The 27,807-nt window shown below is 45.2% G+C and overlaps 1 protein-coding gene across 2 annotated transcripts in view; it reads right to left on the reverse strand.

The window, feature by feature from the left end:
* The window catches only part of RAVER1 (ribonucleoprotein, PTB binding 1), a 43,028-nt gene that overhangs the window by 2,294 nt on the left and 12,927 nt on the right, over positions 1–27,807 (reverse strand). The window contains exons 3-13 of one of the 2 annotated variants that reach the window (XM_040346412.1): positions 25,676–26,139; positions 22,560–22,751; positions 17,782–17,911; positions 14,777–14,874; positions 11,398–11,506; positions 9,579–9,733; positions 4,805–4,886; positions 4,597–4,715; positions 2,411–2,488; positions 195–329; positions 15–98 (exon numbers count right to left, since the gene is read on the reverse strand). In XM_040346412.1, the coding sequence (XP_040202346.1) occupies positions 15–98; positions 195–329; positions 2,411–2,488; positions 4,597–4,715; positions 4,805–4,886; positions 9,579–9,733; positions 11,398–11,506; positions 14,777–14,874; positions 17,782–17,911; positions 22,560–22,751; positions 25,676–26,139 (1,646 nt within the window). The remainder of the gene's footprint in view (positions 1–14; positions 99–194; positions 330–2,410; positions 2,489–4,596; positions 4,716–4,804; positions 4,887–9,578; positions 9,734–11,397; positions 11,507–14,776; positions 14,875–17,781; positions 17,912–22,559; positions 22,752–25,675; positions 26,140–27,807) is intronic. The other variant, XM_040346413.1, reaches the window with a different exon arrangement.

Genomic DNA, 27,807 nt, shown 5'->3' on the forward strand with positions numbered 1-27,807 from the left:
CACACTGGTCTTACTTTACAGGAATTTCCAGAGGTTAGCACTTGATCTTCATAATCCAGAAGCACTCCTCCTGGACTGGTAGGAGGCATGCCCACAGCCTGCAGAAAAAAAAAAGTTTGCACCAGATGCAAGATATAAAATTACAACCCAACACGCCATTCAAGCTTTCACTCCAGTACAAACAAGCTTCTCACTTTGTTCAGGTGAGTCTGCTGCAGCCCAGCATGAAATCCACTGGTGAAGTAAGAGGTAGGGGATCCAGCGCTATAGTGAGGCAGAGGAGCCGGCATACTGCTACTGCGCTCTCGATATCTTGAAGGTGGTGAGACCTGTAGAAAACATTCCTGGGTGATTTTTATTGTTACAATGGTTTTAATAATGACTTTAAACACCACAAGAATTTAAATTCATGATTTTATGTAAACTTCTAGTGCTTTGTTTTTTAATGTACTTATTTTCATTAAATTACTAGCATATCCAGATTATCTTTACTGGTACAGTAATTGGGGCAGAAACAAGTATATTTTAAAGAGGGTCACCAGCACAGTCCTTAAAGTATAACTACTAAGGCAAAGTTTTTTTTTTAGTTTTGGATAAAGTAGAGCTGGGTGGATGTCAGTTTTTATAGCCCTCCATTCCCCCATTAGGGAGATTCACCCTCTCCATTTGTCATCGCCCTCAACTTTGCAGGAGGACCTACCTGAAGGACTCGGAGAACCCTCATTCTTTTCCACATCCCCTGCCAGCAAGAAGCCATGGCTGGCTGAGGGATAATAGGCCTGTAAACTCAGCGGGAAGTTGGCACTTAGCTGGGAAGTGTCTGCCTGTGTCAAAACCCTAAAGGGCATATGTATTTTTGGGGGTGCTGTCACATGTACTTTATGTGCCCCAATTGACAGAAGTCAGCTTGGTTAGTGGTTGTGGCATTAGGTGGAGGCTGTTGAGCCATGCGGGCAAGGAATCCCTATAGATGCGAATAGGACATAAAATGGCCAACTGGCCCACTTCTTTTAAAGACTGTTACGCCTGAAAATACCCTCCCAAGAGGAAGTCAAACGTGTCCCAATGCCATCCTGTGCTCTAGAGCACCACATATAGGAACACCAAGTGGGGGCTGCCACAGTGCCACAAATTAGGGCACTTACCAGCCCAAGCTGCAGGGCCCAATAGGCCCAAACTTCACCCCTCAGACAGTGGGCATGCCCCAGGACCTTTACTCAGTTATAGTACAGGGATCCTCAAACTACTGCCCTCAAGCTGTTGTAGAACTACACATCCCATGAGGCATTGCAACACTGACATTCAGACATGACTGGGCATGATGGGAATTTTAGTTCCTGAACAACTGGGGGGCTGTAGTTTGAAGACCCATGTTATAGTAGGTGAGGTTGAAAAAAAACACAAGTGCAACCCATGTGTGATTATATGTCAGTATTACATTGTATATTCTTGCATGTTGTGGTTGTTCAGGTGCTTATTTAATCGTTTAAAACCCATCAATGCCCCCTATCGAGACCACCGCCTGTGGAAGGTAATCCCACATCCTTGTCGTTCTTACAATAAAGAACCCTCTACGTAGTTTAATAAGACAAGGCCACTCATTAAAATTAGAGAAGCAGTTTAATCTTAAACTCCCTTCTGCAAAAAAGTTTTTATCCCTATTGTACGTATTTGTAAATAGAAATCATATCCCCTCTCAAGCATCTTTTCTCCAGAGAGAATAAGTTCAGTGCTCACAACCTTTCCTCATAACTAATATCCTCCAGACCCTTTATTAGCTTTGTTGCCCTTCTTTGTACTTGCTCCATTTCCAGTACATCCTTCCTGAGGACTGGTGCCCAGAACTAGGACGGCATACTCCAGAGTCTTATAGAGCATGAGAATTATCACTTTATCTCTGGAGTTAATCCCCTTTTTAATACATGCCAATATTCTGTTTGCTTTGTTAGCAGCAGCTTGGCATTGCATGCCATTGCTGAACCTACTAGGACCCCCAGGTCTCTTGCCATCCTAAATGCCCCTCAAGAATTTCTGTCTTGGACCTGTAAAGCTCATTGTCAACCGGCAGGATCACCAGGTATGTTAGTTTGTTGCCCACAGGGCTCAGTGCCAAATGGCAGACATTACAGGACAACCCCCTCTTGTATGCTGGGCCTGAGTACAGTTGCTCTTAGCTTGCTGTAGTTAATGATTGATATTGGGCCCCATCACTGCCCAGATTACAAAGGTCTTCAGAGACGATGGAAAGCATCCATTAGGCACAAAACTGAAGCTTGACTGAGCTGGAAGGGGTTGCACCTGGGCAGATATTCCTGCCTTTTTTCCTGGCCAGTGTACATTCACTGCAAGGTGGCAACATAACCCATACAGTGATTAAACAATTGTGGATGCCAAGCTTCACAAGTGTTACCTTATTCCTGGGCTCCAATGAACTCAGATTTGGCACAGTACGGTCCCGGTTTTGGGAAAAGGTTTGAAGTGGTAGCTCCTGACAGGATAGAGGAAATAAACTTGCATCACAGCCAGAACACAACATGAACATGCAGAAGAGTCATATCAAAAAGTGCACCTGACAGTTACCAGGCGACACGATACAGCAGGGGTAGGCAACCTCGACACTCCAGCTGTGGTGAAACTACAAATCCATCATACCTCCGAGTCGGGATAGTCAGGGTCTTGTAGTTTCACCACAGCTGGAGGGCCAAGGTTGCCTCCCCCGGCTATACCGTGAATAGGGCAGCCAAGGCAAATCTTTATGTTTTTTCCCCACAGATATAGCTTTCGGTGGTATTTGATCATCTCTGCGGTTTTTATTTTTTGCGCTATAAACAAGGACGATTTAAAAAAAAAAAAAAAAAAAAAAAACACCCCACAATATTTTTTACTTTAATAAATCGCAATTAACATTTTTTTCCCCCCTCGGTTTAGACCGATACGTATGCTACATTTTTTTTTTACAAAAATATCGCAATAATCGTAGATTGATTGGTTTGCACAAAAGTTATAGCGTCTACAAAATAGGTGATAGATTTATGGCATTTTTATTTTATAATTTTTTTTTACTAGCAATAGCGGCGATCTGCCATTTTTTTTATTGTGACCGTGACATTGCGGCGGACACATCGGACACCTTTGACACGTTTTTGGGACCACATTTATACAGCGATTAGTGCTATAAATATGCACAGATTACTGTGTAAATGTGACTGGCAGGGAAGGGGTCAACGCTAGGGGGCGCTGAAGGGGTTAAAATGTTCCCTAAAGTGTGTTTCAACTATAGGGGGGAAGGGGACTCACAAGGGGAGGAGACCGATGTGCGTTCCTCTGTTCTGGGAACACAGCATCAGTCTCCTCACCTCTGACAGGAGGTGGATCTGGGTGTTTACACACCCAGATCCACACTCCTGCCATGATCACCGGCAATCGCGGGTGGTCGGCATCAAACATGGGCACACGCGCCGGGTGACGAGCGGTGCCGCGGGTGCGCTCCCTAGATCGCCAGGAACAAAAAGACGTCATACGACGTCCACCCGGATCGAGGGAGGGTTCCCCCTAAAAAAATGACTCCAATCATCGCTCCCTACATACAGTCTCACATTTGGGTGCTATAACTACCAGTAGTGGGCGCCAAGCGGCCTTGTAGGAAAATATAAGTAGGACGCAACCATACAAGAGACAGTCAATCGTGCAGACAGAGCACTTTCTGCTTCCCAGCTCTGCCCCCAACTTCAGCACAAGGTAAGGGAGAGGAGAACGCACTGATGAAAGGGAGGGTGGAGACTTGACTGATGGTTGGGGGGGGGGGGGGGGGGGGGTTTGCTCTGGACAGTCTTTACACATACAACTGGCACCTAGAGGGCAGCCAGCCATAAGGCCGATGTGGCCCGCAGTTAAACTGAATGACATCCTTGGTATACACCAAACACTACAAAGTTTACCACAAGTTTGAGAGTGCACAACTATTGGAACAGGTCTTTGCAGGTTATATCATCAACAGTACTGGAACCACACAAATTCAATCTGTAAAGGGCGCCACAAATTTTTGGTCATATAGACCTTTAGATAAACATGACACTTTGCCACTTGCTTTAGTGTATTTTCCTCTCAAATGGCATGCACTATGTCGTCTCCTTCAGCCGTCACTGTAAAGCCTCGTACACGATCGGATTTTCCGACAACACGTGTGATGGCAGGGTTTTGTCGGAAAATCCGATCGTTTGTACGCTCCATTGGACAATTGTCGGAATTTCCAACAAACGTTTTAAAGCATGCTTAAAAAAAAAAAAAAAAAAATCCAAAAGTATAAAAATACACATGCTCCAAACCAATGCCAACCATAGCAGAAGTTGCCTAAAGGGTGGCACTGAAGAGCTGAAAAGCTATGTAGTTTCGTGTATGTTGGCTGAAAAAGTTCTGCCATCTGTATGCAGAACAAGTTCACGGCCAACGCCCTTCGGACACGGATTTGTCCAATGGAAGTCAGATCGTGTGTATGAGGCTTAACATGTACAGGAGCTTCAAGTGATCACCCCCCACAGGATATTCATCATAAAGCAGACAGGTATACTGAGAGGACAGACAACATTGTCTTCTTACTGCCTGAAAGTCAAAAGGATAGCCCTCTGTAGGCGTCAGCATGGACTCCTGCAAGGAAGCCAGAGGAACTCTGGGCACTGCTGCTTTTTGCTTGTAGGCGGTCGGTTTACTTGCTTGACCTAGAAGAGAAGAGGAGACAGAACACAAGTTTATAGCACATGAAAGTTCAATAGTAGCACATTGTCTACTTCCGTCACTTGCTTCTTACCCAGTGAGGTTGTGCTCGGGATCCGGCCATGGAAATTCATGAATTGCCCAGAATGAACAGGTGGTTCGCCAAGGAGCGACATCTGGAATTTTTATGCAAAAGTACATTGTAAAGTATGGCCAACAGTTCCAGTTTGCAGGAAAAGGTTAGTTATAGCTAGACATTAAGACACTAGTTGCGCAGCTCACCCTCTGCCATTCCTACACTGCCCCAATGCATCATGTTCTGCGAGTGAGATTTTGTCATTCATCCACTTCATTCACACACAAAAAAAAAAAAATTGTATGGTGGGAGAATAGCAACACAAGTTCATTTTATGGTGGAGAGGGCAGAAGGTGATGGGTGGCCATTACAACTTTACCTCATTCATTCTGAGGGGTTAATTGGGTCAGAGTTACACTAAGTGGGCCGGATTCAGAAAGAAACGACGGCGTATCTCCTGATACGCTGTCGTATCTCTGAGTCCGGCCGGTCGTATCTATGCGACCGATTCAGAGAATCAGTTACGCATAGATATGCCTAAGATCAGACAGGTGTAAGTGTCTTACGTCGTATCTTAGGCTGCAATTTTAGGCTGGCCGCTAGGTGGCGCTTCTGTATTTTTACGCAAGGAATATGCAAATTAGTATTTACGCCGATTCAGAAATGAACGACCGCCCGGCGCTTTTTTACGTAGTTTGCGTTCGGCTTTTTCCGGCGTATAGTTACCCCTGCTATATGAGGCGTAGCTGATGTTAAGTATGGCCGTCGTTCCTGCCCCAAGTTTTGAATTTTAACGTCGTTTGCGTAAGTCGTTCGCGAATACGGCTGGACGTAATTTACGTTCACGTCGAAAGCAATGACGTTTTGCGGCGGATTTTCGAGCATGCGCACTGAGATGTTTTCACGAACGGCGCATACGCCGTTCAAAAAAAAAAACAAAAAACAAAACTTAAAATACGCGGGGTCAAGCAAAATTTTAATAAAACACGCCCCCCAAATCCCCATTTGAATTAGGCGGGCTTACGCCGGCTCACATATGCTACGCCGCCGTAACTTCGGGCGCACGTTCTTTATGAATACGGAACTTGCGCCCAAAGTTACAGCGGCGCAACGTATCTAAGATACGTTACACCGGTCGGACAGATACGCCATTGTATCTGAATCCGGCCCAGTGTGTTAGTGGTGTCTGTTTTTTTAATCAGTTTACTACAACTTTAATGTAGCTCTGAGTTCAATCAGTAAAGGGTTTTAAAATGCAGTAGGAATTATTCTTGACTGCTTATCTTGAAGAATCTATGGCGCAGCAGAGCTTGGCCTGGGGAGGAAAAAGCAGCACAATGAGCCAATCTGATGTGTCGGGGGACATACTGATAGGAAGAGACAGCAGTGCCAGATAAGCTAATCAGCCTGCTGTTACTCCTTTCACTGTCGTGGGGTACAAAAAAAAATAAAAATAAAAAATAAAGTTTTCCCAGAGAGCTGTGTAGTTTATGGACAAATCATTTAGACTCCATGCACATCTGGGGTTTTAGAATTGGTACAATTCTGCCCACGATTTAAACATTTCAAATGACAAATCTCAAACAGGAATTTCAGATTGTATTCATTTCGATGGCACCTTAAACATGTGGTGTGGTTCTACCATAAATCGCATGGCAATCTGCAGTGCGTTCTAAAATGGCAGCAGGGATTCAAAATGCCCAGGTGTGAACAGAGCCTTAGCAGGTAAAAAGCTACCACACATTTATATTTCTTGTGTATTTAGCGGTTTGCAGGAGTTCAGCTATAAATTCTGGCTTTATCCAACACCTGTCACTGGGATAAAAGAGGGAATCTCCCCAGTGGGGACAGCCAGAAAATCCACATAAAGGTTTTAACTGTTCCCTACTCCGCTTTTAAAAGCCGAGCTCAACACAGCTTTTGTCTACAGACATGGCTAGAGAATATGAATATATATATATATATATATATATATATATATATATATATATATATATATATATATATATATATATATATATATATATATATATATATATATATATACACACACACACACACACACACATTTTCACAAAGTCTGCTGCTTCAGTGTTTAGATTGTTGAGTTACTATGGTATACCAAAGTAGAATTACAAGCATTTCATACGCTTTTAGGTTTATGCAGAGTCATATTTGCAGTGTTGACCTCTGCAATTCCCCCTGGCATGCTGTGAATCAACTTCTAGGCCACATCCTGACTGATAGCAGCCCATTCTTTTCTTTCATAATTGATGCTTGGAGTTTATCAGAATTTTTTTTGGGGGGGGGGGGGGGGGGGTTCACCTGCCTCTTGAGGATTGAGCACAAGTTCTGGGAAATTTCCTGGCCATGGACCCAAAAATTCGACCTTTTGTTCCCCAAACCACTTATAGCGAGGTGCTACATCATGCTGGAAAAGGCATTGTTCCTCAAACTGTTCTTGGATGGTTGGGAGAAGTTGTTTTCGGAGGATGTTTTTGTACTGTACCATTCTCTATTGATGGCTGTGTTCTTAAACAAAATTGCAAGCAAGCCCCCCACTCCCTTGGCTGAGAAGCACCCCCACACATGAATGGTCTCGGGATGCTTTACTGTTGGCTTGACACAGGACTTATGGTAGCGCCATTCTTTACTCCTGACAAGGAGATTCTTCAGAGAAAATGACTTGACCCCAGTGCTAAGCAGTCCAATCCCTGTACATTTGCAGAATACAAGTCTCTTCCTGATATCTTACCTGGACAAGCGAGACCTTTACTGCCCGACACCAGGCTATCCTCCAAAAGTCTCACTGATGAATCCACACCTGTCAGGTGTCACTCCTGAGAAAGCTCTGTACTGGTGGTGCACCAATCCCCCCAGCTCAATCAACTGTAGGAGACGGTCCTGCTGCTTGCTGGACTTTCTTGGGCACCCTGAAGCCGTCACAAAACGTTTTGTGGGAAGTTCATTTTTATGGCAAAGAGGGACTTTCCAATTAATCTAATCACTCTGCATAACATTATGGTGTATATGGAAATTGCCATCTTAACCAAGGCGGCAGACTGGAAATATTTGTCAGTCAAAGATTTTGGTCTCGGCTGTAGATTCCCTTTAATCCAGGCCACAGCATGGCCAGTAGTAGTCAGTCAAAGACGGTGGCAATGCATCCATAAAGGGCACCACCCCCTCTCCTGCCACCTGTCTATCACCATAAATAGATTAGTGCATTGCATGAATTTATCGATGGTTGACGCTGCAACCCTCTATTTAGGTGCACGGTTGCCAGACACCCAAATTACAGCGGTGGGGTATTTTTTTGGAAGCACTCGATTAAAGCTATAGGCTCCAATAGGCATCCAAAAAGGTGAACAGTGGGCGCCATGCTGGGTGCTCGCCGTTCAGAGTTGTGTTGGGAAAGCAAATATTTGTTTTCCTAACACTGAACCTCAGCCACTCAGGTCTGTTACCCGATTGGATGCCTGACGTACAATCATAGCAGAGGACGGGAAGAGAGGACGGGAGAAGACATTGCCACCGTTACACGCTGCCCCACTGAGACAGGCAAGTGCCGGGCAGCACTTGACACTTTTTTCCAGGTTTGCACCACCCCCCCCAAAAAAAAAAAAAAAATGAAATAAAAAACAAACAAACACCAGCCACCACTGTTTGAATATATGTCCATGCTTATTCAAGCAGCTTCCTTCAGTACCTGGTATATAGATTTGTGTCCACATGTAAAGGTCACAAAACCTGCAGATGGGCCGATATGCCCAGTTTGTATTCTATAGTGCATTTTGCTTAAAATGTAATCACTAGCTGCCAAATCACATACCTGTACGTCATTGGCTTCAAGCAGACGGTTCAGCTTTCTTGTATCAATGCAGCCACTTGGCTGTTATTACAAGCAGTGGGAGGGGATGCTGTATTCTCTAGGGTCTCTCGCTTAAATTGTATATGTGTTCAAGCAAAAATATTAAAATAGATTTTAGCTTGTAAGCAACAAATGTCAGAAATAGGCCTGTCTGTCAAGTGGTAAAACAGAAATCTATCTAAGTGGTAAAACAGAAATCTATCTATCTATATTTTTTTTTTTACCTAAAAAGGAGGCCAACTGGTTTACAAGAGGCCAACTATGTCAAACAAAACCATCCCCAAATTGGTAGGGTCTTTGTCACACACAATGCACTTCCATCTCTGCTGCAGCGATTACAATTGAAACCTTGAGCCATGTGACTCGGGTGATTAACCCCTGCTCCAGACTCCAGGGCACCATAGGGATTGATTTTATTGTTAGAACAGGCTGGTTTCACAAACTTCACACCTCCTAAAAATGATCTTTGCACACTTGGGATGTGTGTGGAAGCTGCAGTTTTGTTCAGTTTTTCCCCCAGTATAGCTTTAAATCATGGGTCTTCAAACTACGGCCCTCCAGTTCAGGAACTACAATTCCCATCATGCTTAGTCATGTCTGAATGTCAGTGTGTTACAATGCCTCATGGGATGTGTAGTTCTACTACAGCTGTTTGAGGAACCCTGCTTTAAATGTTGGGGTATGTTCCCGACACCCTTTAGAACCAGAGATGCTGCTTTGACGAGCAGTGAAACAAACTTTACAGAACAAGATCACTAAAGAGTTTAGTACAAGTAATAAGCTCTTGTGATGGTATTTCTTCATTATGGGAACACAAGGCAATAAACTCTTAGGCAGATCCAACATTAACACTTTGGTAGGACTGGAGTTTTGCTGTAAAAACAGTCGTGCATACCCTCCGACTGGAAGCTTAGTACGTACCGCTGACTCTGTGGTCTTTGGCAGCCCACCAAGAATGGAGCTTAGAACAGGGGTAGGTGGGGGGCTATCCCATTCTGGCGGCTGAGGTCCCAAAAACTGCTGTAGCTGGGAGGTACCCAAATCAGATGGAAGACCCACAGCTGGAAGGGAGCCTCCTGGAATGTAAGGAAACAGAAAACAAGTCAGCTGTCACTGTGCTTCATCTCATCCACATGCAATAGGCCACAATGAGATCACACAAGTCTTTCTTTGCTATGAACTGGACATACTACAGTATTTTTAGCACCGTCTAGGCAGCTACCAGTGTCAGATTTTATGAGGTTTTTATATAGCAAGTGATATGAGTAAGAGGACAAAGCAAAGTAATTACCATGTGTTATGTAGGAGGAAAGAAAAGCTGGGACTTTACCCCATGGAGGTGCTTGGCTTCATGTTCTAATCCACACCGTAAAAAGTGATAACACATCTCCACTCCCTAGGCTTCAGGCTTTATACACAATGGGGATGATTTACTAAAACTGAAGAGTGCAAAATCTGGTGCAGCTCTGCAAAGAAGCCAATCAGCTTCGTTTTTTTTCTCCTTAATTGAATAATCTGAAGTTAGAAGCAGATTGGCTACCATTTACGGCTGCACCAGATTTTGTACTGGATTTTATTATAAATCAATGGGGTTGATTTAGTAACTAAAGTCATTTGGCACACCAACATTTTTCTCTCAAAATATAAATAAAAAAACCTTTATATTTCATTGATTTTCAACAAGAGCTAGAACATGGAGACTTGATTGTAAAGTTCTTGTATGTTCCTATAAAAACAATCAGGTTATACTTGCCTGCTCTGTTGCAGTAGATTTGCACAGAAACCAGATCCTCTTCTCGGGTCCCTCTTCTGAGATCCTGGCCCCTCCCTCCTGTTCAGTGCCCCCACAGCAAGTAGCTTGCTATGGGGGCACCAGAGCAAAGTCCATTCCGACATGGAGCCCCAACCCCACCCTCTCTCCCCCAATTGGCTAGGTGACAGCCAGGAGGGGGAATCGCATGGCTGAGGCACTCGTGGACATTCACGGACCAGGCACCACATCCTTGTCCAGGCACTTCCTATGCACTGACACGCAGAGAGTAGAAACTGGAAGGGTCAGGCATTACAGGCTAAAAACGGGGCCAAATGACACAGCACTGTGCTGTATAACATGCTTTAAGGGAACAGGATCTGTTTTTATGTGTAAACACTTAAACTTTAGTTCCACTTTAAAAGGATAAGTTCACCTGTGTAACATGTTCCGCATCTGCCCGGTCATTATCCCTTGCCTGCTGTCCCCAGGAAAAAGGGGGGGGGGGGTAATTCTCCCCTCACCTGCTGACAATTCAAAAAAGCATGGCTGTGCTCCTCCCACATCATTCAGTTCTGGGGGAGGGAATCTGATATTTTTACTCACTGAACTGCAACTCAATTTATAACATTGGTATTGTGTGTTTTTGCTGGATATTTAGTCGATATTCTGTCTTTTTATTTTTAAAGTGATAAAGAATTAGAGACCCTTCATTTCTTTGTAAGTGGGCAAACTTACAAACTGCAGGGGATCAAATACATTCCCCCCCCCACCGATTATTCCAGTAAGAGGAAGCCAACTGCAGTGGAAAGTGTGGTGACTTTAGAAGTCCGATCTCAGAAGAGCTCTTGGCAGGCACATATTTATTTAAATAAATTACTAAGCCAGCAGGTAGCTACTGGGAAGTTGAGATCTTATATTGCCCATTACTACTTGTAACAAACTCCACTGGCATTGCCAGAAACAAATCAATTCATAGCAAATACTTACCAATTCCTAGATCTGGTATAAGAGGTTTTCCTGGAGGAGTGAGCTGGGGTGATAGGCCCAGAGCTCCATATAATGTGGCAAGGGGGGAGTCTCCCAGAATCCCAGGCTTCTGCAAGAAAACCAAACACATTACACAAATTTGAAATAAAGAACGGAGGCAAACTTATGTCAGGGTAACAATACCAAGAACACACACACATCCTGGACTCTTAAGTGGTTGACAAGTTTACGGCTGCAGCCATGAACTTGGCTTTTTTTTTACTCCGCAGTAAAATAGATCTGGGACCATAATACAGTCCCTTAAAGTGGTTGTTAACCACTTGCCGACCGCGCACCGTCGATATACGTCCACAAGGTGGCTCTGCTGGGCGAGGGCACGTAATATGACGTCCTCTCTCCCAGCCGCCACTAGGGGCACGCGCCGCCGGAGGCGCGCGCCCCCCGCTCGCCCCCGACTCCCGTGCGTGTGCCTGGCGGGCGCGATCGCCGCCGGGCACACGCGATCGCTCGGTACAGAGCGGGGACCGGGAGCTGTGTGTGTAACCACACAGCTCCCGGTCCTGTCAGCAGGGGAAATGCTGATCTTCGGTTCATACAATGTATGAACCGAGGATCAGTGTTTCCCCTAGTGAGGCCACCCCCCCCCCCCACAGTAAGAACACACCCAGGCATACTTAACCCCTTCCCCACCCCCTAGTGTTAACCCCTTCACTGCCAGTGGCATTTTTATAGTAATCTAATGCATTTTTATAGCACTGATCGCTATAAAAATGCCAATGGTCCCAAAAATGTGTCAAAAGTGTCCGCCATAATGTCGCAGTACCAAAAAAAAAAAAAAAAAAGCCGATCGCCACCATTACTAGTAAAAAAATATATAATAAAAATGACATAAAACTACCCCCTATTTAGTAAACGCTATAACTTTTGCGCAAACCAATCAATAAACGCCTATTGCGATTTTTCTTTTACGAAAAATAAGAAAACGTATCGGCCTAAACTGAGGAAAAAATTTTTTTTATATATTTTTGGGGGATATTTATTATAGCAAAATGTAAAAAAATATTCATTTTTTTCAAAATTGTCGCTCTATTTTTGTTTATAGCGCAAAAACTAAAAACCGCAGAGGTGATCAAATACCACCAAAAGAAAGCTCCATTTGTGGGGAAAAAAAGGACGCGCAATTGTCTGTTAAAGCGACAGAGTCCCGAATCGCAAAAAGTACTCTGGTCTTTGGGCAGCAATATGGTCCGGGGGGTAAGTGGTTAACCCACTTCTATTACATTGCCCCATCCTCTCTGCACCATTATCAGAAGCTCCCCTGTGTTCTGTAAATGGCACTATTCTACCTGTATGAGCTCCGGGCGCTCAGCCGATTATTCTCCCCTGTTACATAGCTTAAGTGGGCGGGGCCAAGCCCTCCTGCTGACGTCAGCCGGGGAGGAGATTGTTGGTGGCTCAGTGCTATGTGTCGCCTCAATCAGCTGAGCGGCGCTCATACAGGTGGAATCGTGCAGTATTCCTACAGAACACAGGAAAGCTTCTGATCATGGTGCAGAGATGATGGGATGATACATTAGAATATATGAGCAGCAGGAGTGGAGGGGGGGCGGGTACATTGGGAGAGGGGGACACAGATACAGAAGAGCATACTGTCGCAAATAGACCACTGTATAAGGGGCTCAGCAGCCATGATCAATCGTGGTCTGTTTGCAGAGGGCATACCTAGGTAGAATCAGACAGGTATTTCGGGTGATACGGGGGTCCAAATGACACAGCACAAGCACTGTATAAAATGCTTTAAGGGAACAGAATTTTTTTTGGGGGGGGGGCGTGGTTAACGCTTCAAATGGTTTCTCATATCTTCTCTAACACGCCCAGAAGAAAGGAGGATAAGATCAGTTTTAGTGTCAGAGCCATCATTCCATTGTTTGTAGGCGGGGAAGCAGTAAATTAGGATCTGTGCTTGATTCGCTGCAGTGGAGGGTAGGGAAGCATTTCCTGAAAATATGCATGCGATTAAAATTTGTGCAAATATTGTATAAGAAAGTGCAAAGGCCACAATTTTATTCAGGGCTCCTGCATTCAGAAAAAAAAAAAAAAAAAAAAAAAAAAAAAAAAAAAAATTATATTATATATATATATATATATATATATATATATATATATATATATATATATATATATATATATATATATATATATATATATATATATATATATATATATATATATATATATATATACTGATGCAAAGTGGGTAAAAAGCTATAACATTGCACTTTTTCTCCTCTTAACCGATTGCCGACCAGCCGCCGCAGTTTTACGGTGGCAGGTCGGCTAGGCTGCGCGAGATCACGTAATATTACGTCATCTCACGAATCAGCCAATAGGGGCGCGTACGTGCCGCCAGAGGCGCGTGTGCCCGGCAGGCGCGATCACCGCAGGGCACCCGCGATCGCTCGTTACAGAGCGAGAACCGGGAGCTGTGTGTGTGTAAACACACAGCTCTCGGTCCTGTCAGGGGGAGAAATGCCCGATTGTTCATACAATGTATGAACAGCGATCAGTCATTTCCCCTAGTCAGTCTACCCCCCCCTACAGTTAGAACACACCCAGGGAACAAACTTAACCCCTTCCCTGCCAGTGGCATTTTTTATAGTAATCAATGCATTTTTATAGCACTGATCACTATAAAAATGCCAAAGGTCCCAAAAATGTGTCAAGTGTCCGCCATAAGGTCGCAGTACCGATAAAAATCGATGATAGCCGCCATTACTAGTAAAATAAAAATGCCAAAACTATGCCCTATTTTGTAGACGCTATAACTTTTGCGCAAACCAATCAACGCTTATTGCGATTTTTTTTACGAAAAATATGAAAACGTATCGGCCTAAACCGAGTAAAACTTTTTTATATTTTTTGGGGGATATTTATTATAGCAAAAAAAAAAAAAAAAAAAAAAAAAAAAAAAATTCGTTTTTTTCAAAATTGTTGCTCTATTTTTATAGCTCAAATAAAAAAAAACGCAGGAGGTGATCAAATACCACCAAAAGAAAGCAGCTCCATTTGTAAAAAAAATAAATAAAAAAAAATAAAAAAGCCAATTTTGTTTGGGAGCCACATTGCACAATTGACGGTTAAAGCGACGCAGTGCCGAATCGCAAAAAGGGCCCAGGTCCTTTACCTGCATTTTGGTCCGGATCTTAAGTGGTTAAGGAGTGGGAGGGAGAGATAAAAGCACTGCAGATGTGCCCACCGCAAAGTTTCATGAAATCGGACACACACACACTAAAGAACCTAAAAATGGATTCCTACCAATAAACAGAAGGCATGCAACATATACTGAATAAGTCAAACTTTCTATTGATACACTGTTTACCTGTGTTGGGCTTTGTGCCTGCAGTACCAGCTGCAGGAGAGCGGTAGATAAACCAGGATTGGCCAGAAGAGACATGGCAGGAGCTGCACCTAGGAGTCCTGGAACAGGTACAAAAAGGAGATAAATTTAGAAGTATTTGGAGGCAGAAAACAGCCAAATTTCTTAAATCATGCATCACAGGACAGCGTTTATATTATGACTACAAGGGAGGTCCAAATGCACTGAACATGAATGGGCAGCACAGCAAACAAAAGCAACCCCCCCCCGAGCTGCCTGCAAGACATTTTGCCCTGAAGTGGCATCCACAGAGGGGTGAACAGCTGCCTGGTAAATGTGTGAAGAAGCAGCCTTACAAAACTGAACAGAAAGCTTGATGCAGAGTCATCCACAAAGCACTGACACTTGGGGAAAGAACCAGGAAAGAAGGAAACTTGCCCTTGAGAACATAGGCCTGGGAGAAAAAGAAAATAGAAGGGTTGTACAAATTAAAATCTCCTGGCTCCACCGAGTGCCCCCAAGGAGTGCCGCATTCCACACTCAAAGTCCTGCATCCATGGAGAGAAGATAGTCACTGCTCCAATTAGGTATGTGGATGAATCCGTATCCTTTCAGAGAAACCCAGGTGCCGGCAATGCACAAAGCAATTGTAGAAAGAAATGTTTGGACAGCCGCACTCTGGAAAAACCTTCTCGGTTGCCCTTTATTGATAAAAGTGTTCAAACACCACACATCACAGCAAAGACAGGGGCATACAGCTGACGTTTCGCACTACAATCAGTAATGAGTAAGCACCGATTGTAGTGCGAAACGTCATCTGTATGCCCATGTCTTTGCTGTGATGTGTGGTGTTTGAAAACTTTTATCAATAAAAGGCAACCGGAGAAGGTTTTTCCAGAGTGCGGCTGTCCAAGCATTTTTCTACAATTCCTGCATCCATGGACTGACAGGATGCTGCCTAGCCTCCCACATCATTGGATTTGATTGACAGCAGGAGGGAGCCAATGGTACCTGCTTCCATCAATCCATCCAATGAGGACCCAGAGAGTGGCTGGAGCTGCTGGGCTCGGTCGCTGGAACGATCAGGTCCAGGTGGGGGAGGGGTTAATGCATGAAGGTGAAGAACCACCAAAAAAAAAACAAAAAAAAAAAAAAAAAAACACTTTACAACTTCAAGCTAGATGCAAACAGAAAAAAAATAATTCCATGCAAGACAGCAACCATTCTTGCCCCAAGGATGGGGATTGAAACACCATGCCCATCAAAGCCACCAACCATTAAACAGGAGGTCCACTTCCTGTAAATCCACAAATCTCCAGCTTTGAACCTCTGGACAGCATGCTGCAAAGAAATTCATTGCTGAGTAATAGACCTGTAACCCCCCCCAATAGCGGAGCAGCCGCCCTGCTGAGAGAAGTGTATGCAAGCCAAGACAGTTAGTGGAAAGTAGTGCTTATACTTGTAGAGGGAAGCACTGGTGGATGGTGCCAACCTCTATGTTGGAGCATCAGCCAGGCAGAGGATACAGCGGTGCCATCTTGTCAGAGCAGGATTCCCTGCCCGGGTGCATTCTGACAGCTAGATACTTTTTTTTTTATAAAAAGAGCACAAATGACATCTCGGCTACCTTTTATTTGGAGACCACTTCACAAGGTCTATATAGCTCCATGGGGCAGTACAGCTCAACACAGCCATCCAAGAAACCGCTACCACACCATATGGAATTCCACCAAGTCACTCAGTTCAGGTCACAGAGCCAGTAGGGTCATCTTCACCTTACAGTAGGCCCACGCAAAGGGTCTTCAGGGACCCTACTCCCCCCCCACCCCCCCTCAGGGTGCTTTACAGGTCCAGGGCAGTGATCCCTGTCAGCTAGATCACCAAACTATTGCTCATCTTAGCAATTTCTGCCCACAGGGCAAGTAATCACAAACATGTGTCCTCAACGCAAGATTAAATTCCTTTTATAACAATTTCATCTCCTCTGTTGGGAACTTTTGAAGACATTGCCACAATGTCAATAGCTACAGAGATGAATGGGGGATAGTTTTTAAAAGCCTTTGTACCACTTGTTCAGAAACTTATATGGTTTTGGCATGTGGTTTTTGAAAACAAAGTGATGGTCTGCAGATTGATGAGAGAATGATAAACATTTCAGGTGGAGATGGGTACATCAGGAGAAATTATGAAAGTAGAATTTCAGTCAACAAGCGCAGCTGTAGAACCTGGGCGATTGTCACCCATAGGCTTACTATGGGAGATCTGTCGCCAGCCATTCCTCTACACCAGGGGTGTCAAACTGGCAGCCCTCCAGCAGTTGTGGAACTGCAAGTCTCATCATGACTCTGCCTGTGGGAGTCATGCTTGCAACTGTCAGCCTTGCAATGCCTCATGGGACTTTAAGTTCTGCAACAGCTGGAGGGCCACCAGTTTGACAACTGTGCTCTACACTCAAGTCAGCATTGGGAGCCGATCATGTGACTGGATTGCCGTCAGAATGGTTAAATCTAGACCTTTCCGTTACAGGGTAGCTTGAATATGCTTAGAATGGTGGTATGAGCAGGTTTAAGTATAGTTAGTATTTTTCATTTTAAAGATGGCACATTTTTTAAAACATTACAGTCAGTCATACTCCTATGTGGATGCAGCACCTCCCCTCCCCCCACCACCACCTCCAAGACCACAAACTGAGCAATTAAAGGCCGCTGATCACTCAGTCTTCACCGAGCACAGATAAGTGACCTTTAGTCACTGGCTTTCTACTCTACACAGGCTCTCGGCGGCACACAGAGCCCAAGCTAGCTACAGTTTAGGAATCTGGCCGATGCCAACATTACAGTCAGAACCCAGTTCACAGGAGGAGTGCAGAACTAAATGCATTCCCAAGATCCCCAGAAGAAATCTGTCAAAAATAACTTTCGGCCTACTTTATACATAAGCCACAAATTCTCAAATAAAAAAAAGACACAAGTTATGAAGACCACACTTCATTGGATTGAGGAGCTGACCTTGCTTGTTCCCAGCTGCCCCATGCAGTAGGGGGCTGAGCAGTAGTTGTAGTGTGGCGGCAGAACCCAGGCTGTTCAGAATCTGCAGCATGTTCGGCTCTGGGAGAAGACCATTTCCTCGATTTATTGCCTTAAAACAGAAACATGAAAATTAAAAGAGCAAAAACTACAGAAAAAATTATATTCAACATAACCGTCGGTTACACAAATAACAGAACATCCAGAAGGGTATTTTACTTGATCAAAGTATCAGCATCAATTTCAAGGGGAATTCCTCAGCATTAAGCTGGCATTTTACTGCCATCTATTACAGTTCTTTGACTTGCAGCCAGAAAGTGAAGCAGATCCTCTGACATGGAGACAGACAATAAAACCCCTGACAGAGGTGCTGACAGGATTCCTACATGCAACACCATTGCTAAAGTACAAGTTATACCACCTACTGGTTACAACAAACAGCTTAGAGCGCCAAATCCAAAGTCAGTTCTGGGCAATTCAAATGCGGCAGATTAACAATTAATCCATTAAAGGGGAGTTCCAGCCATTTGTATGTTTATTAAAAGTCAGCAGCAACAAAAAGTGTAGCTGCTGGCTTTTAATAAACAGACACTTACCTGCTCCAGCGACGCGCCGGCCGGGGCTCCGCTCCTCTCCTCTCCCCCCCCTCCCCTGCCGGCGTCTTCATCTTCAGTGTGGGCACCCGGCCGTGACAGCTTTCGGCTTCACGGCCGGGCACCCACTGCGCATGCGCAAGCGGCACTGCGCATGCGCGAGCGGCGCCGCGTAATTGGCCAGGAGATCGCCTAGGACCTGTGACGTGTCCTAGGCGATCGCCTACAGCAGCCACTTCCTGAAGGCGATTAAGCTTAGTCGCCTACAGGAAGGAGGAAGTGGGACAGGAAGTCCCACTCGTGCTGAAGCCCCCACTCCCCCCCCCAAAAAAATTACATGCCAAATGTGGCATGTAAGGGGGAGAGGAGTGGGTTAAGAGGAAGTTCCAAATTTGGGTGGAACTCCTCTTTAAATCAAAATTTATAGTCCAACAAGACCTAAAAGTTAAACATTTTAGTTGCTAGGCTCAACTTTTTCTGGGGAGGGGAATAAATGTCGACTTTCTCCTCTGATCCCCTGAAAGACACCTAGAGCAGTGCAAGGACTGAGTGTTTAACCCACACTGCCAATATGTTTAATTACAATGGCCTGGAGGTGAAACTGGGTACAGGGCAGCACCCCAAAAAGAAAAGCAACCATTAGACTCAAGACCCTTGTGCAGACACAACATGCCTGCTTCCTCTGGGCCCAGCAATGACACCAAATGGAACAGAAGTTTGTCCCGAGCCTGGAAAGGGGCAAGTCTAGTGCCAGTATTAGGTACTCCAATCTGAGAAGGTCCAGCAAACACTTTATAAATAGCTACAAGGAATAGTTCAACTGCAGACTTTATAGGCACAACCAAGGTATAATTAAAATACAAAAATGAATGCACAGAGAAAAGGATATAATAATAAATTTATATATATATATATGCTAGATTGAAAATTCAGATAGTGGAACCCTCCTATTTATACTACTTCTTCACAAGAGGATCAACACGTTTTGCGCATTTTACTTGCTCAGTAGGAGGTACCAATACATAAACGGTGGGGGACCCCATGCTGGAAGCAAGTCTATCCTTACCTTGGTAGGATGTGTGGCACGTCCTTCACTATGGTCCTTGTGGCCCCCTATTTTGGTATTCTATATTGACCTTTTAAAGATGGCTTGGTTCTTACTTTCTTCCTGCCTGGGAATGTATTGTGACCTTTGAAGGGCGAGCTGTATTGTACAGGATAGAGGTAGACAGTTATGGGTTTTTCTCTGGCCGATGCAGATCTTTAGAAATTGGGGTGGCTGATGGCCGATATATGATGCCGATTTTTGTGGCCACTATTTTTGGAAAAAAAAAAACCCTCACCCACTCCTTCCCGCTTACCCTGTCACTCTAGCACACACACGGCACTGGTTTGGAACTGACAGATGGCACTGGCAGGTTTCACACCAAGCCAAGCGTAACTGTGGGGGGGAGGGAGAGGTCAGCTCGATGTCGGGACCCAGCAGCTAAAGTACACCAGCCAATGATTGGGCTGCTTTAGAAAGGGGGCGGGGCCACATACATGTAACGGCCTGCCCAGATGCCATCCCATTGGCTGGTGTAATATGGGTGCCGCCCACCCAACATTGAGCCGACAGCTCCTCTCTTCCTCCTGTTACTTATCAGTTTCACACTCAGCGCGGCTCTTGATGCTGCCAGAGCCGCTGAGTGTGGAGAAGGAACGGCAGTCAGTGTAAAATATCGGCCGATGCATCAAAAATGGCCAAATATCGGCCTATATATCGGTCTACCTCTAGTACAGGACACTAAAATGAATTGAACTCCAAGGTTGCCACCTATACTCATGTGTAAATCTAATGATACATCGAGCTGATGCCAATTATTTTTGGTTCTGGCATTGTGTTTGATATCCTGTGCGGTGCATCTTACCTGGGCTGATGTCAATTGTAACATTTATACATCAGCATCTCCTGCTTCTGAGGAAGCAACATACACAAAACATGTTGAGCCACTTGTGAAGGAGTGGTGGAACCTGCTATTTATACCATCTCGATTTTCAATCTGTAACTGTGTATGATGGATTATTATAATTGAGCCACCACCCATTTATACTTCAGTAATTTTTTTCAACTTTCCCATTAAATCCTCTGCCCTTGTTTTTTTTCTAGCAGTAAAGTTAGCCATAAGAGGGCCAATGAAAGTTGCAGGACTGGAGGTGTGCCTGTGTAAATCCAGACAGTAGCTTCAGCTGCCAACAATTAACATGGTTGCAGCCAGACTCAGTGGAGGGAGATTTCTCCAGCATATTTATGCAAAGTGGTTGGAGGGAAGCTTCAGAAAAGCAAAGATGTGGTTGGAGGGAAGCTTCAGAAAAGCAAAGATGTTTTTATTACATGAGCAGACTGCAGTTCAAGGGTGCAGAATGGTACTTTGTTTTTAAATCTCAGAATTGTTAATCTTGTATTTTAAAATTGTGCCTTGCTTGTGGCACACAAGACCCATGAACTGTGGTTCAACCATTCCCTCTAGCTATTTATATAGAACACTTTTGGGATGTGGCGCTTATTAAAATGAATGTCCACACTGCCAACTGGTGGCTCCACGTTCCTGTTCTCTCAGATTCCAGTGAATAATTGAAAACTCCAGTTGAAGCTCAGACCAGAGCCCGGACCCTTAAAGAACACAGTGGCTAACTCATTGCATGGCACCATGCCCACAGAAGGATGTGCATGGAACCAACGTTACAGGCTGGCACCATGTTCTTTAGGGGATCCAATCCACCCAAGGTTCTGCCGAGACATGAACAGTTTCCTGAAGCTGCACAAGGACAGGAGACAGCCAGATTGATTAATTGCTAGCTTTTTTGCCAGTGGCCAGTCATTGGAAGGTAGCTGCATACAACCTAGTCTTAATTAAAAGAGTTGGTGCCGTATACCAACCAGTGTGCCGCGGCACACTGGTGTGCCGTGAAGAGTTCCCAGGTGTGCCGCGGCAAAATGACCCCCAATATGTCAGCTATGGCAGCTATCTGATGTCACAACTACTTCTAGCCACTTGGTTAATATTGGTTATTACAGCGGTGCCGGTCCGCTGTGTAAAGCTCAATTGCCACTGCAACAGGCACTCGGGAAGCTGTGCTGGCTGTGCGGGCCTCCCGAAAGCGTCTTGCCAACCGAGTACGTCATCGGTTGCTATGGGAGGGTCGGGCGCACGCACGCACTGCTATGTGTGACGTGTGAGCCGCGGAAGCTAGAGGACTCTGGCTGGCGCGCTTTTCCCTGAGGGGAAGAAGAAAGCAAGTAAAGTAGAGGTGGAAGAACAGTGAGGAGACACGGGTACAGTATTTTCTGTCTATTTACTGTCATTTTCAATGTGAAACATGTTTAATAGTTTTATTGCAGGCTGCAGGCATTGTTTATAAAAAAAAAAAAAAAAAAGAAGAAACTACATTACACCTGTTGGCACTTTCACATTGCCTCATTTCATTGCAGGCATGGTGATTTTTTTTTTAAATGTTATATTTTATACATGGGCTATATGGGTTATTATTGATAATGATAACTGTATACTTCAATACTGCAGTTTGGCCACAGTGCAGGTGTAACGCAGTGTACCTGCGGTTTTCATGTGGTTTCTCAGACTTCTATTATGTCCCTCATTTTTGGTGTGCTTTCAGAAAATGTACCAAAAATTTACTACATAATAGAAGTTTATGAGAAACCACATGAAAACCACAGGTACACTGCACTACACCTGCACTGTGGCCAAACTGCAGTATTGAAGTATACAGTTATCATTATCAATATTAACCCACATAGCCCATGTATATTATATTAAAACATTTTTTAAAAGGCACAGTGAAAAGAAAAAAAAGTTTAATAAGACAATATTTTTTTTTTTTAAGCACCCCCCCATCCCTACGCAAGTGGATACGCAAACGCATATGTAAATAGTATTCACAACACACATGTGAGGTATCACCGCACATTAGAGCGAGTGTAACCTGTAAAGGTTTTTTTAAAGCGTTGCTTATGGAGATTTTTTTTATACATTTTTGGTTTGGTGTGCCTTGAGATTCTGACAGATTTTAAAGGGTGCCTTGGTAAAAAAAAAGGTTGAAAAACACTGCCGTATACTGTAGACTCGGGAAGCATTTTACAAGTCAGAAGTTTGCATAAATACATACTGTAGCTTGCGCAGCAATCAATGCAGCTAGCATGCTTCTCCCTGGAGGTCCTGGAGCACAGAACGAAACACGTACACAACTTCCTGCTACAGCTGCATTATCCATCTGCCACTGGACTACTTCTGCCATCACCTCCGATTCATATTCCACAATTGCAAAACCTTTAAACTGACCGTCCTGGCCATATGCCAGCTGTAAAATAAAAGTTGGTAAAGATCAAAATTACACACATACCTTTACATTACAATAAAAAAAAAAAAAAAGGGGGGTGGGGGGGGGGGGGGGGAAGGGAGGAGATGGGGACGGTCGGGATCTAAAACGTTTTCAGGATCTACATATAAAATAAGCGATCAGAAAAATAAAAAAAATCAGAACACTGCGCAGCCAAAACCTGTAATAAAAAAAAGCCTTATATATGTCAAGTTGATTGAAAAATGGAGGACAGTGGCAAGATGCGACAGGTTCCTCCAAGACAGAGAACTGATCTCTTTGGAATTTGGCGCATAATGGGAGATTTCCCATGGACGCTTGGCATTCTAGGCAACTCCCATTTTATTCAAAGTCATGCAACTAAAATCCACCCATGGTCTTTGTTTTTAAATGATACGCGTCATAGATGCTCTGGTTCTGCACTCCATTTCAGGGCTCTATGAACTGCTCCAATCAGAGGATACCCCTAGGAAACACACACACGGAGAGAGACTTAAACCATGGCTTCTGAGATCCAGCTTAAAGCGGGGGTTCACCCTATTAAAAAAAAAAATTTTTTTTTTTATTATACCATTACATTCGGCATCGTAGCACGAGCTACAGTATGCCGGTCTTACATTTTTTATCCCCGTACTCACTGTGCTATGGATCATTGAAGATTCCGGGGAATGGGCGTTCCTATGGTGAGAGAAGGTGATTGACGGCCGGCCCTGGCACGTCACGCTTCTCCGGAAATAGCCGAAATAGGCTTGGCTCTTCACGGCGCCTGCGCATAGCCTGTGCGCAGGCGCCGTGAAGAGCCGAGACCTACTCCGGCTGTCTTCGGGAAGCGTGACGTGCCAGAGCCGGCTGTCAATCATCCTCCCTCTCCATAGGCACGCCCATTCCCCGCGGGAGTCGGAATCTTCAATGATCGATAGCAGTGAGTACGGGGATTAAAAATTTAAGACCGGCATACCGTAGCTCGCGCTACGATGCCGAATGTAATGGTATAATGTTAAGGAGGGTGAACCACCGCTTTAAGCACCTATACAGGTTGACTTATTCCAGCTCAGTTAATACGTAGAAGCAAGAGAAGAGCTACAAGTTGCTCACTTGCAAGGAATAGAGTTCCATCCAAGCTGGTCATGATCAATCCCCCTCTGTCCAAAGCCTGTTGAGAGATGGTGGTCAGCATTGCACATCTAAATTATACCTTTGCTGGATAAACATTAGAGCCCAAATCAATCCCATTCTAGATATTAATAATTTCTGTATCTGTCCCCAGTGCCTACACTGAAAACCAGGTGATCGAACACTGACGATCACTTGGGTTTGCAGGCTCTGTGGAGCAGAGAGCTGTAGAGTGTCAGTCAAAGCCCTCTGCTATCCTGCATCCGTGCTCACTGGAGCACCGAGGAGCCCAAGGGACTGTCTCAGGCTCTCAATGGCTCACTGAGAGGTTGAGATGGGTGCCAGTCCAGGCACTTCCAGGACTTGCCAGGATAACGTGGTGCCTGCATTAGCTTTGGCTATACTTCTCCTTTAGACCCCTTTCACACTGAGCCGCAGGAAGCGTTAGCGGTAAAGCGCCGATATTCGGCCGCTAGCAGGGCCCTTTTAACCCCCGTTAGCTACTGAAGTGTTAATGTGCCCATGTAGCGTTGCTGCAGAAGCACTTTGGCAGCAGTACCCATTCATTTCAATGGGCAGGGACGATAAGAGGAGGCGTGTATACACCACTCCAAACATGCTGCTTGCAGGACTTTTATTTACGTCCTGCCAGTGCAGCACCCCAGTGTGAAAGCCCGAGTGCTTTCACATTGGGCTGGCAAAAAGGAGGCGTTTCCAGGTGCCATTTTTAGCCCCTTAGTGTGAAAGGGGTCTAAAAGTGAAACACGACCCATAACGTAATAAAACAATTTAGTAAGGAACATGCATTCCATATTAAATATGCAGCCAAAATGTGTGCGCTGTATTGTTCCTGTTTCTTCTTGCTGGAGGCTGCCATTTTTGCTGAAGCCCAGAGCAGTAAATGAAAACTAAACCCATTGATTTTTTTCTAACCACTTAAGCCCTGGAGACCAGAGCACTTTTTGCGATTCGGCACAGTGTCATTTTAACTGCACCATCGTGAGACGCGGCTCCCAAACAAAATTGACGCCCCCACAAAGCTTTCTTTTGGTGGTATTTGATCACCACTGCTGTAACACACACACACACGTTTTTCCTCAGTTTAGGAGGATACGTATTCTACATATTTCCAAAAAAACACGATTGGTTTGCGCAAAAAGTTATGGTGTCTACAAAATAGGGGATAGTTATGGCATTTTTATTATTTATTTTTTACTAGTAATGGCAACGATCTTCGTGACTGCGACATTATGTTGAACACATTGGACACCTTTGGCACCATTGTTATTTATACATCGATCAGTGCTATAAAAAAAAACGCAGATTACTGTGTAAATGACACTGGCAGTGAAAGGGTTAACCAGAAGGGGTGCTGAAGGGGTCAAGTGTGTCCTAGGGATGTGTTCGGTGTGGGGGCTGGGCAACATGTGACACGACACTGATCACTGCTCCCTGTGATCAGAAGCAGTGATCAGTGTCCTGTCACTAGGCAGAAAGGGCAAAGTGCCTGGTTACATCAGCATTTCCCCATTCTTCCTCTCTGTGAGACGATCGCAGGACTCCCAGCAAATATAGAGTCCGCGGGACCCGCGGTCACACTCACGGAGCTTTCGCATGCCCACAATGCTGTGTCTTAAAGGCGACGTACCTATACGTTTATATGCCCAGCCATGCCATTCTGCCCACGTATTTCGTCGTGCAGCAGTCAGCAAGGGGTTAATACTCCTATATAGATTACAGTAGCACACATACAATATTCAAATATCCGCATAACACATAAACAGCGTACCCACCTGGCAGAAAGAGGGGGTGCAGGATTTGGAGAAGGCAGCCTTCAGCTCTGTGACCTCACACTCCTTCAGATGCTCCACACACAGGCAGTGGGAGTGAAGCAGTTCATAGGTTAGCTGGGTCACATCTGACCAATGAACGTACAGCGTGCGGGAACCCAGCTGCCTGCCCAGCAGGTCTGATTTGGCCCGGGAAGCAGAGTCCTTCTTCATGTACTCCACAAAGCCATAGCCTTTGGCATGTCCCGTAACACCGCTGTACACCAGGAAACACCGCTCCAGATTACCAAACGGGCGGACCAAGTCCTCAAACTGCTGCTGGGTATAACCGGGTGGTAGGTTGGCGATACAGAGCAGGGAGTCTGTGGGCTGCAGTTGCACCGAGATCTCGCGGTCACGGAGAGAAGTGTGGTGAAATCTTCGGATGGCAGATTCTGCTTGTTCTCCATTCAGCAATGTAACAAAAGCTGCAGGATACAAAACACGGAGAACTGTTTAGTAAGCACATCTCATACTAGTACTGCACAGAAGGTCATACAACCTAAGCCGACACATACTATAGGAGAGAGTCATGGGTCACAAGTTTAAAGCAGTGTGAAAAGAAAGGTAAACATGCCAACATGCAGAAATGGGCTATTATCATACAGTTCCCCTAAAATGAAATGCTCCTGCAACCAGCTCATGCTGAAACCCGATTGGACCATCTGCCTAGCTGATATGCCAACACTTTAGCTCCAATACTTGGGAGCTGCCGACCTAGGTACAAATGTACTTGTCAGCAAGTCACAAAACTTCTCCATATGCTCATTTTATGTAAGCAAGACCAACGAGACAGCCAGGCGACCAAGGCCCCTTTCACATGTCCGTTTCGCCTGTCCGTTCATTACAAGTCCGTTAACGGACTTGTAATGAATCCCTATGGGAACGCGTCAGTTAGCGGATGGAGCATCCGCTAGCGTCCGTCGGGATCCGGTTTTCGGACGGAAGAAAACCCTATTTTTCTTCCGTCCGGCGGAACGGAACTGATGCAGACGCACAGACGGTCCGTCTGCATCCGGTTCCCCATAGGGCAGAGCGGAGCTGAGACAGGGCGGTCCCTGCACTGTGTGCGGGGACCGCCCTATCCGCCGACAGCTCAGCGGGGATCCCCGCTGAGCCGACAAAAGAAACTGACAGGACGTGTGAAAGAGCCCTTACACTCAACTGCTGTGCTCCAGAAAGACTGAGAACTGAATGGATCAACAGTTCCAAAGCTTAGAGGGGGGGGGGGGGGGGGGGTTGGGAGCTGCAGACTAATGCTGTAGCATGGAGGAAAGTATGCTCCAGGCTCCCCACCCACAAAAATGTATTGTGCACTGTGGAGCCCACAAGCAGTCATTTTCTATGTTGCGAGCAGGGACGTCGACTTCCGGGTTTCCATCAAAACGGGCGGCGTCTTGTCACATTCGGCTCTCCTATCACAGATTTCTCTGGAAGTGACGCCCCGTCGCCCCCATCTTGCTACACCGCTTGCACCCTTCTCATTCTTATTACTGTGCAGGAGTGTGAGGAGTAGCAAGATTGTGGCAACGGAACGTCATTTCCGGAGCAATCTGTGATGGTGAGCCTGATGTGACGAGACAGCGGCGTCACGATTTAGGAAATCCCACGATAACTCTGAGGAAGCCTTCGCAATGAATCCTGGGAGCAATGAGAAAAGCTCCCAGGAGACGCACTACCCACGGAAGAGAGACAGGAAGCCGAGTGACAGATGCCGATTATAAAAAGGTACTGTCAAAACACACACACACACACACACACACACACACACACACACACACACACACACACACACACACACCTGTTCAATGCATTCGAGTCTGCTAATTGATTAATGCGGAGGTTCACCCTAAAACAATATATTTTTTTGCTGTACATACCGATTTGTTATTTTTCTTTCCAGACACCCGCGGGGAATAGGCGTTCCTATGAAGAGGCATAGATGATTGACGTGCAGCTAAGGCGCGTCACACGTTCCGAAAATAGCCGGACTGGGACTTGGCTCTATACGGCCTGCGCAGTCAGCTCCTAGTCTGTGCGCAGGCGCCACATAGAGCAGAGTCCCAGTACGTTTTTTTTCGGAACGCGTGACGCGC

The sequence above is a fragment of the Rana temporaria genome, chromosome 3, assembly GCF_905171775.1.
Source record: "Rana temporaria chromosome 3, aRanTem1.1, whole genome shotgun sequence".
Classification (NCBI taxonomy): domain Eukaryota; kingdom Metazoa; phylum Chordata; class Amphibia; order Anura; family Ranidae; genus Rana; species Rana temporaria.